The sequence below is a fragment of the Scleropages formosus genome, chromosome 1 (assembly GCF_900964775.1).
Source record: "Scleropages formosus chromosome 1, fSclFor1.1, whole genome shotgun sequence".
In the NCBI taxonomy this organism is placed as follows: Eukaryota; Metazoa; Chordata; class Actinopteri; order Osteoglossiformes; family Osteoglossidae; genus Scleropages; species Scleropages formosus.
This window is the reverse complement of record NC_041806.1, coordinates 39,526,708-39,539,522: the sequence shown is the minus strand read 5'-3', so window position 1 is coordinate 39,539,522 and position 12,815 is coordinate 39,526,708. Positions and strand designations below refer to the sequence as shown.

Sequence of the window (12,815 nt, the reverse complement as noted above, 5' to 3'; positions counted from 1 at the left end):
TTTTACACACCAGTTTGGACAGATTCATGTCTCGAAGAACTCTCATTACTATACTTGACTCTGTGTCTGTGGGACGAGCTCTCTTCTGAGCTCCCAAGGTTCTCAGGACTGACAAGATGTTTCTCAGACCAAAGTCATAATGGACCTGAAAAGTAAAGTGAAACCTCTATTGAGCTCAGTTTTTGGATTTCTCTTCGTTTTCAAGAAATGTAAAGTACGTCACCTGTTTTGTCAGTTGCTCTTCACAGAGTTTGTACAAAACAAAGAACTTCTGAGCCAGGATAACATTCTCTATAAAACCACAGCTGGCAAGCTTCACTCTCATAATAATCTGTAACAACAGGGCAAAGTACCAAAGGAAAGTTTGTGAACAAAGTTAAGATGGAGAAAGTACTCACTGGTTTTATCCTGAGCAAAACTACTCTGAGACCCACCTGCCTGTCTGGTACCATCATCGACACCGTCCTGAATTGCACCTTTAGGTTTTCTGGTAGTTCTTGGCGACCGGCATAGCCAGGGTTCTATAAAGAAGAAGTTTCAAGGTCTTCACAAGTTAAACCAACAGTACAGTTGACAGTACAAGTAATGAAAGCCATTTAATACAATTGATTCACCATCGTAATGAACAGTCCAAACTCTGGGTTCAAATCTACACAGTCTCCATCCGTGAAGACAAACTGTGCTTTGTGCTCCTTCCGGGCTGTCAGCACAATGTAGATCTGCTGTGCTGCTACTGAGAGCACAGGCAAATCTATCCGGTTAAACTCATCAAAGCAGCCCCAGGATCCTGACTGGGCTAGACCTGGGAAGCAGGTAACAGCAAATTTAAGCTGAACATCAACAACAAATGATTATTATAACCATATTTTTCAAATATGTACATAATCAGCTGAGAATTCCTATTAAGGTCTGTCTGTGGTTATAATGTTTGTTGCAAATTAGTATAATTTTAATGAGTCTTATGCCTCTAAGCACCTTTGTAAATCCTGCCAAGACCTCTGAAATCCATCTGATCTGAGCAATTGAAAACCACTACATATTTTCCTAGGCAGCGGCCCATGTCTTTAGTCGTTTCAGTCTTTCCGGTCCCAGCTGGCCCTGCTGGAGCACCACCCATGCTCATTCCCAGAGCCTGGGCCAAAGTGATATAGCACCTATAAAGAGGCATAAACAAAGTATATCAACACTCAGATTACCAAACACATATTTATAAAAGACTGATATACAATTTTAAATTAGAGCACTGCACTCATATTTGCTTGCCTGTCTGTAAGAGGGGTGATGACCAATCTGTCTGTGCAGCCGAGAAACTCGTTCTGGTATATAAAGTCTACATCTGTGATCGACACTATCACTTGATGTAGGTCTTCCTTGAAATAGAACCTACTTTGTTTCAGCCACTCAAAATCGCTAACTGAGTCAATATGCATTTTTACCTGAAATGAGATGATAGTCTTCGTTAGTTTCTATTTGTGTATTTAAGCAGTAAGTAAAACTGTTGCTGTTACTAATGGTCAATACATCTAAAATAATGTTAACTCACAAGATCATCGAAAATGTCCCTCTGGTGTACATGGATTGTGACAAGAGTCTCAAACTTGACTCTATCAAACTTAGTTAAGTCATGTGTCGTCTGCGAAATAAGGCTGTTTAAAATGTCCAGAAACTTCTGGTTTGTGCGAGCCATTATCTTCTTGTCTTCTCTTGCACTGCGCAGTGCCTCTTCTGCATCTCGTGTCCACAGCATCTGGATGCCCAGCAAAGAAACCTATTTGAGAGAAGAGACAATTAGCACTTCTCACACTGCATTTTGCTTCTGCCTAATAGATGATCATAGCACCATGAAAAGGGATGTTTATTTTACCATGGCTCTTGCCACATACCTGTGCCTGGAACTGGTTCACAAAGGTAAGAAGTTGGAACTCAGAATCGTTAATGTTGAGGTCAGCGGCTCTGATGACAGTGTGAAGTGAGGCCTGCTGCTGCAAAAGAAGCTCTCCCAGCCATGACTCCACTGGTCCTCGTGCCATAATTGGCTGGTCCAGCTAAAACACACCAAGCCACACTGGGTATCTGAACTGAGGATCTTCTGATGTGTCGGAAATGCAATACATTACCATTTGAACTGCAGTTCCAATTAGACACCAGTAATTAAGACAAGAAAAAGTAGCATGTAGTAAAAAGACAAAACAGAGGGGACACACACACACACACACACACACATTGCCTGAAACTGCTCGTCCCAAGCAGGGTTGCAGCGAGCCAGGGCCTAACCCGGCAAAGCACAGGGTGTAAGGCTGGAGGGGGAGGGGACACACCCAGGACAGGACGCCAGTCCGTCGCAGGGCACCCCAAGCGGGACTCGGTCAAACCCGCTGTGCTACCGCGCTCCCCACAAACACAAAACGGGAATTTTAAGAAATTTTCTATTACAGTATAATACAGTGCACTTGAATGATACACACTGGTAGTTTTTCTCCTTCTTGTGAAATCACTGCCAGTATTTTGTCGTAGTCTTTGACATGGAACTCCACCTCACTGACGTTGTCAAACACTCCAAGGAGGTGAGCCTGACAAAAAAGACCATTACACTTCAAAATTATAGTTTTGTGTTCTGTCCAACCACTCTAATATTTATCTAGCTAAACTTTTTTTTTTTTTTTTTTAATGAAGTGACCCTGGAATCAACAGTACCTGGATTGTATGTGAATCACTGGCTTGCCCAAGGATTTCTAGCAGAGCTGGATCAGAAACAAAGAAAAATCTGGGGAACTGCAGCCTCTTTTTCTCCAGGTACCTGCAATGGTGATGAAATGTAAAACTACTAGTACTCTAAAATGCGGAACAAGCAAGGTTGACTGGAATATACTCTATGTTATGAGCTTCAGGGTATAAGCTTTCTGGACTCTGATAGCTTAAACAAAAAAGGCTCATTATAATAAGTATGATTAATCTAGCATCTGACATAGAAGGGAAATTAAAGTGTTCTCTTAATGATTATGAAATACGTGTAGTGAAGTATGAGGCGTAAATTAGAAATTTTGGAAAAGATACCCTGTGAGGGACTTCTGACAGAGCTCCAGCTGTTCTTGCAGACAAGGAAGTAACTGCGCCATGGTCTCATCTCCCACACAACACTGCACAACATTTGGGATCTCATGCGCACGCTGCATTATTTTTATCCATGTTTTATCAATATTCTGGAATCGCTTTGCTTCCTAAAGTATAGAATGAAAAACAACACACAGGAAAATGAATACAGCAAAATTCAACAAGGAGGCAGCAGATAACATGATGGTTAGAATTGTTGCCTTAAAATCCAGAGACCCAAGGCTGGATCCTGGAGTAGTACCCTAAAGCAAGGTACTAACCCTGAATTGCTCCAGGGAAAATGGCCCAGCTGTATAAATGCGTAAACAATTTACTTTAGTATGCAAAGGATAGGGGTTGTAAGTTACTTTGGAGAAAGATTTCAACTAAATAATGTACTTTTTTTGAAAATATACAAAATGAATAATAAAAATGACTTTTTAATGTGTCTTCAACGCACATTACTGTACCTGTGGCAGCTGTTTTGCAATATCCCCACCAACAAAGACGGCCTCCAAGTACACCCACAAGTTCTGAACACAAAGCCACTGTTCTATGACGTCAGAAGATGTGGAAAGTTTGAAGACCCAGTTCTGGATATCTTTCTTGAAAGGAGCATTATATCTGCAGCAAAGCAAGCCAATATTACTTTCCTTTAATCATAACTCTTTTAATACACACCAGAGTCTGGGAAACTCCAGAGTACATTAAAGAATTGTACTATATATATATATATATATATATATAATATACAAACTGTTCTCATTTTATATAACTTTTCCTATGTACCTGTTGCTCAGAAGGGATCCAAGTAACATTAAGCTGTCCTCCATTATCGAGATTATTTCAGAAGTCTCTCCTCCTTTCAGCATTAGTTCGCCTCGAGCCTTAAAGGTCATGAAGCTTAGAGTCTGACCAGACCAAATATCTACGACCTGACTCAGCTTGGCCTCAATGTCCTTTTCTTTCACAGCTGAAATACATATGTCCTAAACAGAGCACAGAATTAGCTATAAGTGAAAATGGCAGAGGAAAAAGTTTAATCTAGCAAAAATGGTCAAACACTGCAAGGTGCCTTGGACAAAGGTATTAGCTAAATAAGGAATAAAGACAATGCACAGAATGATGCTTTGCAATGCACACATTTTTCTGAACCGCTTGTCCCAGACGGGGTCGCGGGGAACCGGAGCCTACCCGGCAACACAGGGCGTAAGGCCAGAGGGGGAGGGGACACACCCTGGACAGGACGCCAGTCCATCGCAAGGCACCCCAAGGCGGGACTTGAACCCCAGACCCACTGGAGAGCAGGACCCGGTCCAACCCGCTGCGCCACCGCGCCCCCCTTTGCAATGCGAAGAGGTAATAAAATTAAATTGTGGTGTTATTTACATTTACATTTTACATTTACATTTATTCATTTAGCAGACACTTTTCTCCAAAGCGACGTACATATCAGCAAAAATAGAATTTGTGCATTACATTAAGAGAAAGAGACATGTCTGCAAACATGTGATTCTTAAGTAAACCTAGTTTGTTCATTTCCACTTGATGCTCCGATGTTCATCGCTTGAGTAGGTGCATAAAATGCACGATAGATGAATCCTGATACCCTTCCTACATTTTTTTTAAGGTACACATTCACATACAATAGAGGAGTAGTGGCTGTGTAAAGACTTATCTGGGGATGAAAATGATCATGAAGTTACAGTGCATGAACATTTACACCATACATGAGCTTGAGAGATCATGGGCGAAGAGAGTCCGGAAAAGGTGAGTTTTCAGACCCTTCCTGAATGTAGACAGAGTTTCTGCAGTTCTGAGTGAGAGGGGAAGGTCATTCCACCACAACGGAATAAAGGACAGAGATAATCTTTGAATACAATGTTAAACTGACCTCTATATCTTCTTTGTATTTCAGAAGTGGTGCCTCCATGATGTTTTGCAAGCAAAATGTATCTGATTCCACATCAAACTTGTGCTTTGTCAGAGCTGTAATCCGATCCCAGTGTCTCTGTTTCATTGATTTATTTGCCATCATTTCAAGTAGAGGACAAGACTCACTGAAATCATCAATTCTCTTCTTTAGGTCCAAGAAAGCCTGCCAATCTTTCAATGCTTTTGGCAGCTTTCGGCACCTGAGAAAATATGAGCCAGTGTCAGTTCTGGTCCATTTGCTTCATAATTTCAGTTTTTAAGGCAAAAAAAGATTCAACAAAAGTTACCTATTCTGAAAATCCAGCAGCTCTGCATTTATCTTCTCAATATCAACTTCAGTCCAGAGAATGTGATAATAGCCACTGATGTTATTCATTACTGTGTCGTAAAGTTGATATAACTTCTGAAGAAGACTTAATTCTTTCCTGAGAGAGAAACACTGAAATATCAACTTGTTGTTTTACAGAAGTGATACAACTAGAACCAAAATAGCTAATGTAAATTCTTTTTTTAAGCAAAACAGTTACATTACAAATTTTAACTCTATAAATGCAAATACCGGGTTTCCTGCAGTACATCATATTCCGTGACTGGTAGGCCAAACAGTTGCTCTCCTGAGGAGTATGTTACAAATTTTTTCCAAAGGACATCAAATTTATCCTACAGATTAAAAAAAAAAAAAAAACTGGTTAAGAACCTGCGTATGTATAACAGTTGTTTATATCAGTTTCAATTTTCAATTAAGCTGTCATACGGTTATAGAAACAACCAGAACATATGGTAATTATACACACACAGAAATTATGAAACTGTCAATGTCATTAAATCTTAGGTAAGTTGCAGCTTCAAATAATGCACAGCGTTTCATACTGATACCTTCATATACGTTTAGCCTTGAGGAATGCATTACCTGGCATATCTGCAACCTTGTGCTTGCCTCCTGTGGAGGAATTCCTGGAACCATTGGACCCTCCTACAAACAGATTTTTTTAAATGAAAGTCATAAAAGGCAACTTAAACTCAATGGTATGTATAATTATCACTTACATATTTAACACTTTACAGGATTTTAAATAGGTACGAATACAGAATTAACAGAATTTATCACTGAAAATGCTACAAAGCCTCCCTAGTGCAAGAGTATTACCATTTCATATTGCACTTTGAATGACTGCACATCTTTATGAAAGACCGCGACTGCCTCCAACAAGTTTTTCTTGAACTTGGGCTGTACATGGACTAGTTCATCTTGAACACATCTCTGTAGGAGAAGAAATATCTCAGTTTGTCGTCTAGTGCCAACAAAATATTTTCTAATAATCTGAAGGTGTAAAGCTTTAATTATTCATTGTCAAATAAAATGTGACTATCACAATTTCTGGGGGAATAAAAAACAGCTGTAAACCAACCGCTTTTGACTGCAGCTTGATGAAGGAGTATCTAAGGGTGTCCACTCCTTCTGCCTCCTCTTTTGTTATCTCCACTTCACACTTCTGAAGAATTCCATAGGCTTCCTGGCAAACATAACATGAAAGAACATTGTCCAATTATATCAACAGCTGACATTTCATTGCATACATTTATTTAACTGTGGTTGGTTTAACAATATGTTCTTAAATAAAAATTACTGGCAAATGAATAGTACACAGTATGTTTCAAATAAGAAGCACAATTGTCTTACTTCAATGGTGCCAAGGGTCATGTCTATATTTATCTCCGAGTCCCGAATTTTTGATAAAGTCTCCATGGCAAATCTCACATCATCCAAGTCAGCAATGGGACGAGAAAGCTTCTTGAGATGCTCTCCAATGAAGGCATTAACATCTGCCATTTTCTTCTTGTACTCTTCATTTAAGTATTTGCACAACAGTATCTTCCCAGCTTTTACTTCAACTGACAAAGACATCTTCAGGGGTTCTGTAAAACAATTATGATGGTGACTTTGTAAAACTACATTAGGCAACTTAATCAAAGACATACTATTGTGAAAACTGAGGACGGAAATAATATAAATTAGTACAATGCACAATTCATTACCTGTTGACAATTCAATTGATCCCAAAATTATGATGGGCTTGATTTCTTCAATGTCTTCTTCAAAAGCAACATAATTTGAAATTTCTGACTTTATCTGGGCGAGGCTTGGATTACTGGCCATGAATTCCTGGAAAAAAAAGTAGTAAAAGAGAACCAAAATCAGAAAACTGATTACTTTCAGAAAAACATAAAAAACTTCAGGAAAGAGGATGGCTATACCTTGACTTTGACATCTCTGTCCTCCACCCAGACCACATTGAAAGTCTGAAATAGCTGAATGACATCACTGGCTGGCTTTCTCAGAGAATTCATAGCAGAAGTCAGCATCCCCACAAGTTTGCCAATGTCCTTGTGGTCAGCTACACCCTGGTAGAAATTCTTTGGCTTCCTTGCTGTTTGATCAATACATGCAAGTGAAGTTGTATTACTCTGAAGCAGCAGGCCACACAGTCCAACTGTTATTTAATCTAGTTGTCAAGTAAGTGATACTGAGCTCAAAGAGCTAGAAGGTATAGTTTTATTAAACTCATACGACTCCTAGATATTTTTTGCTCTTTAACACTGACAACCTATATCTTGAAAATGAAGTGAATTAGTGTATTGTACAGTAATTAGAAAGAGAGAAGACGGACAGTTTAGAAGAGTTTCTTTGATTAGGTTAATGCTGAGCCTAGCGTTCCATCCAAGGGGGTTTCACGACCACTTGAGGTGATGATATCAGTTCGACTGGTGGTGAAACACCTGTGAATGATGTTAGATGATACAGAGTTTGTGCCTGTAGGTATGGATGATAAAAGAATATGACTTACCAGAAGCCTTGCTCTCCTCATCTCTTAAGCGCTCCTGCCCCCATCGTGTCACTCCTCGGCTTACCTCCAGCACTAGGTGTACCAGCCGGTTAATGGCTTGCTGAATGTCATCCAGGCTGGGCACCATCACCTTGAACAATTGCCAGAGTAGAGGCAAATACAGAGAAACCATTCCACTGCAGGCTAATTATAGATGTTAAATCTTTTTGCAGGTACAAATAAGACTGAAGTCAGGTCCAGTTTACTGCAATTATTATTTTGCGTGGAGTTTTCATGTTCTCCCTGTGTCTGTGTGGGTTTCCTCTGGGCGCTCTGGTTTCCTCCCACAGTCCAAAGACACGCTGTTCAGGTTCACCCATAGTGTGCAAGTGTCCCACTGATGTATGGATAAGTGATCCTTTGTAAGTAGTGTATCTAGCAGTGTAAGTCACCTTGGTGAATAAGGTGTGTGGGCTGATAACACTACATAGAGTTCATTGGAAGTCACTTTGGTGAAAAGCATCTGCTAAATAAATAAATGCAAATGTATTTTGTATCTAGGTGATGCCTAGGTCCAAAACAAAGTACAAGATTAGATATACCACACTAAGTTACTTACAAGTATCTACACATCCACAAAACAGAGCAAGGACAACACTCTCGCACTATGAGATACCAGCACTACTTTCTGTGGCATATTTTAATGGAGGCTAAAAAAAGTCTTAAAATAATACAGTAACCAAAAATGACAACATTGTGGACACAGATATACCTACAGATTATTTTGTATTAACAATGTCTGAAAGGAATACTGCAAAATGTCAGCATCTTTGTGAAAACAATCAATGATGGATGTATTTTTTTTTCCACAAATTTCAATCTTTATTTTAATCTTTACACAATGACTACATTCTTTTTCAGTCTATTACACCCATTAAAAGGACTCACCATATTAGGTATTGTTAAATGCACCTCTGACTTTATGAATGTTACGAAGTCTTCTGATTTAAGATCTTCTAACATGATTAAATGGCTTTTCCTGGCAAGGACAAAATGGAATCAATTATTCACCAACATGGACTTCTGTAGCACAGAAACTTTACACCATGTTAGCAAAATGTGATGGAATGAAATGTTGCAGTGTGGCCAGGACAGTGATTCTGTGTTCTCAAAACTTATATTCCTGCTTACACTGGAACAAATATCCGTTGTTTAAGAATGTTTAAAGACAAGCGTGTTGCTTTCACCAGCGCATCTAGCAGCTTAGAGCTGAAGTAGGAATACATCTCTTTGCATTCCTGTAAAAAAAAAAAGTTTTAAAAAAATTAAACAGAAGCATCAGCTAAATGAATAAATGTAAATGTAATCTAATCAAAATTCCTCACATACAATTCCTTAATGAACTTACCTTCTCAAATTCATCCTCTTTCTCCACTTCTTGAGTTTCTGCACTCAAGGCATGGTCACCGGTTGTCACCACGGTGACCTCTGAGAATGAGATGTGCTTTCGTTCTTCAATAAAAATATTGTTTCAGTTAAATTCCTGCTTCAAAATCTTGGGAGTTGAGTTTAGTAATACTTTATAAGGAAAATCTAAATATATCTAAGTACACCCATACCGTAAGAAAAGAAGCATATGCAAGCTATGTGTATCACAATTACACAACAAACGCCATTTGCAATGAAATTTGCAAAATTATACTTCTACATCTTTTTCATGATGTACAGGAATATCGTACACAAAGCATTCAAACTACATTAGAGCCACTTTACAAGCTGTTATATTTCAGTAATTAAGTATTCATATAACTAAATCCTGCATAAGTGATGTAATTCATCTTTGACTTATATTAAAAATTCCAACTAATACTGTAATAGTGACATTTGTTCCATTTTTGCAGTGGTTATCAATGGCTTCTCATGAATTATATGTCACACATTATCTGAGGCAAGATAGGCAAAACTTTGTATTTTTCTCTGAGATATATGATGTGATCAGTTAGCCATTTGGAAAAAAAAATGTTCAGGAACATATTTTTTTCATTTAAACTCATGATAATATCACAGTTCACAAGAACTAAATTTAGAATCAGTTCTCATGAGCACATTATAGTCGTATACTGGAATAAAAATATATTTCTTCTACCAAACAAAAAATACCTTCTTCTGGAGATTTCTTCATTTCCCTAGGGTCATAAATACTGCAGAAGAGGTCAATCAGCTCCTTTACTGCTTCCTCTATACGTTTGCTTTTCTGGTTCAAGACATCTGAACGATCCTTCAACTGAGACTGGAAAAGCAATTTTATTTGTAGTGCAGTAAACTGCCAGCAAAAAAATTAAGCATTCTATATCCAGCAGTTATTCACATTTATCAAGACACATGATTTTCTGACCCTGGACTACGGTCAAATTTCTCTGAATGTATTCCACTCTTGCTACAAAAAATAAAGGTATATTTTTTGGGGTATATGCAATGATTTATGCAAATTATGTGCAAATGATTAAAATTCACTTTACGTTGTTTCTGCTGACTAAATCCTTCAGCGCGGATGGCTTGTCATCTGGTAGTTCGATTAGCACCATTTCTGAGATGTCCTGCAGCACTGCATCAATGTGTATTTCACATATGTCTTGAACCTGATAAAAACGTGGAGCTTTACTGTGGCACTGTTTCACTCAGCTGTAACATGCAACAACATTTGCAAGAAGTGCAAGAATTCATAATTATATACAGTACCTTCTTCAGTAAGTAATTTAGTTCAGACAGAGCAGTATCAACACTTTGCAAGAACTTGTCCAAAATGAGAGAAGACCAGTTGAATATGACAAACCCATGACTAAGCACAGACTCCACCTATATGGAAAATGCACAAAAGAAAGTATCAAAAGGTAGTTATGGAAAAGTTATGCAAATTATTTTCAGCTGAAACCCTCTAAATCTGATATTCAAACTGCAAAACAATATATTTTTCAACCTCTTACATTTTTAATTTTTGATGTCATCAGATTGTAAAAGACAGCAGGGATTTTTTCACAAGTGGCTTCAAAACCATTCAGAAGATTCTGCAAAACAATATTTCAGCACTTAAAATCTATATTTTTAACTGCACCGTTTTGTTAATTTATACTTTATCGTTAATCAGTAGAGTTTCTTTGAATCTTTTTGGATTTAAAAGCTCAACCTCTAACTGAAGTCGATTAGCCTTCAGAGACTTCTCTGTTTTGACAAGGTGCAAAACTTGCTCAGGAACTTCTAGGGACATTTTCATCATGCATTTTGCCTCCCTAACTATCTCAGTTATTTTTGGATCAAAATTTACTAAGGGTCTTCTGGTTTCTGGGTGCCGAACCAATACAGTGGCTTGTAATGCTGAAAAGGGAAAAATATATAAATACACAATTAAGAACATAAACACATACCAAATACAAGAACACGCTATTTATATAAAATGTATAATCCAAGTACTTACAATGCTGTACCCATGAGACTTCCTGGATCCAGACTCTGTGGTGAAGAATTTCATATTCCATAAACACTGCTGCAGCCCTTTTGAACATCCGCACTACCTCCTTACCCTCTGCACTTGACAGAATGTCAGATTTTTTCTGGAATTTAAAGTAAAGCAGTGTATCTTAAAAAAAAAACGCTTTTAAACTAAATTATCCTGTGCCAGGACATCAAAAGCATCTAGTGCTTTGAGCAACATCACATTAACCTGACAAGCCTGCTTTCTGAAGTGATCACTACAATTACTGTGATTCTATAGTTTCAGTTATGTCTCATACATAACATTTTATTATGTTTGTGTCGCAACAGATGCAAATTATAATTTTTTTTTTTTCCTGGCTGGACAACTGTGCCTGAGGTTCAGCAAAAGAGGTTTCAGTATATCTGTCACAGCAGTGCTGTTTTATCATTTATGTCTGAAAAGAATCTAGGACTTAAAATTCAAAACAGTCAGAACTGCAAACGTTCCCATACAATAATTTCATAACTGATCAAAATACTAGGGCCTCGAAACTTCCACCTACTTTCATCCTTTGTGGCTAATCAGTTTTTAATGTTTTGATTTTATATATATCTGTGTATACCTAGCTGTCTGAGTAATATCTTAATCTGAAATTGTAATAAACTATACCATGATAAAATCCTACAATTTCAAACCTTAATGTAGTCTAAGGGTTCATGTATTCGTCTCAGAAGGTGCCTGGCCCACTGTATTTTCCCTGTAACAGGAGGCATGTTCCTTGCTAAAGGAGGATCTTCTCTGTGAGTGTCATACAGCTGCAGTTGAAGACAAAATAGGAGTTTACATATTTTAGCTCAGAAATATACAACACATATTCCATGACTCATAAACATGAGTACAAAAGTATACCTTCCTGATAGACTTTAGCTCCACAACATAACGTTGAAGAATAGACCCAGCTATGTTTGAAATTTCAGTCTGAAGACAAGGCAGGCTCAGTTTTTGAAACCTGAAACACAGATAATTTCTGATATGGGTGAAATATTACTACATTACAGGAGTACTACAAAAAACCTGGGGTAAAGTTACAAATTAAAACTGCACTTTTACTTTCTACTTCTGTTTTCTATTCCATTCCAGGTCAGAAATGGTATTTCTTTTTCTTTAAAATACTTTTGAAAACAAAATGCTAAACATACCTTTGTAAGAGAGAAAGGGCTTGTTGAGTTGACAGGATTTTTGAGAAACAAGAATTCATGAACTTTTGCAGATGTTTCTGAAACAAATGATTTTTAATATACTTACACATTTTTTTGTTCCAGTGTACAGCTTAAGCTATAGAAGTAGAAGCTTAAGAGGTAAAGAACAAATGTAAGCTTGCTTTTATCTTCAGTATGCTGTACATTGTCTTGAACAACAACACTGATGGTATTAAAATGGAGCCCTATAGTAAACAAACAGCACCAGGAACCCTACAACATAAACTTATACTG

At 37.8% G+C, this 12,815-nt stretch overlaps 1 protein-coding gene across 1 annotated transcript in view; it reads right to left on the bottom strand.

The window, feature by feature from the left end:
- Positions 1-12,815, bottom strand: part of LOC108929196 (dynein heavy chain 8, axonemal-like) — a 34,905-nt gene that overhangs the window by 17,155 nt on the left and 4,935 nt on the right. Inside the window, exons 13-47 of the mRNA XM_018743560.2 lie at positions 12,522-12,598; positions 12,232-12,331; positions 12,018-12,137; positions 11,323-11,458; positions 11,035-11,222; positions 10,835-10,915; positions 10,590-10,706; positions 10,370-10,489; positions 10,011-10,140; positions 9,259-9,362; positions 9,042-9,148; positions 8,799-8,889; positions 7,872-8,001; positions 7,282-7,454; positions 7,063-7,189; positions 6,707-6,942; positions 6,435-6,539; positions 6,173-6,286; positions 5,936-5,998; positions 5,585-5,685; positions 5,313-5,450; positions 4,985-5,225; positions 3,880-4,079; positions 3,561-3,714; positions 3,055-3,218; positions 2,695-2,797; positions 2,466-2,570; positions 1,884-2,045; positions 1,544-1,768; positions 1,264-1,436; positions 976-1,154; positions 615-802; positions 435-521; positions 224-331; positions 11-145 (exon numbers count right to left, since the gene is read on the bottom strand). Coding sequence (XP_018599076.2) covers positions 11-145; positions 224-331; positions 435-521; positions 615-802; positions 976-1,154; positions 1,264-1,436; positions 1,544-1,768; positions 1,884-2,045; positions 2,466-2,570; positions 2,695-2,797; positions 3,055-3,218; positions 3,561-3,714; positions 3,880-4,079; positions 4,985-5,225; positions 5,313-5,450; positions 5,585-5,685; positions 5,936-5,998; positions 6,173-6,286; positions 6,435-6,539; positions 6,707-6,942; positions 7,063-7,189; positions 7,282-7,454; positions 7,872-8,001; positions 8,799-8,889; positions 9,042-9,148; positions 9,259-9,362; positions 10,011-10,140; positions 10,370-10,489; positions 10,590-10,706; positions 10,835-10,915; positions 11,035-11,222; positions 11,323-11,458; positions 12,018-12,137; positions 12,232-12,331; positions 12,522-12,598 — 4,782 coding nt within the window. The remainder of the gene's footprint in view (positions 1-10; positions 146-223; positions 332-434; positions 522-614; positions 803-975; positions 1,155-1,263; positions 1,437-1,543; positions 1,769-1,883; positions 2,046-2,465; positions 2,571-2,694; positions 2,798-3,054; positions 3,219-3,560; positions 3,715-3,879; positions 4,080-4,984; positions 5,226-5,312; positions 5,451-5,584; positions 5,686-5,935; positions 5,999-6,172; positions 6,287-6,434; positions 6,540-6,706; positions 6,943-7,062; positions 7,190-7,281; positions 7,455-7,871; positions 8,002-8,798; positions 8,890-9,041; positions 9,149-9,258; positions 9,363-10,010; positions 10,141-10,369; positions 10,490-10,589; positions 10,707-10,834; positions 10,916-11,034; positions 11,223-11,322; positions 11,459-12,017; positions 12,138-12,231; positions 12,332-12,521; positions 12,599-12,815) is intronic.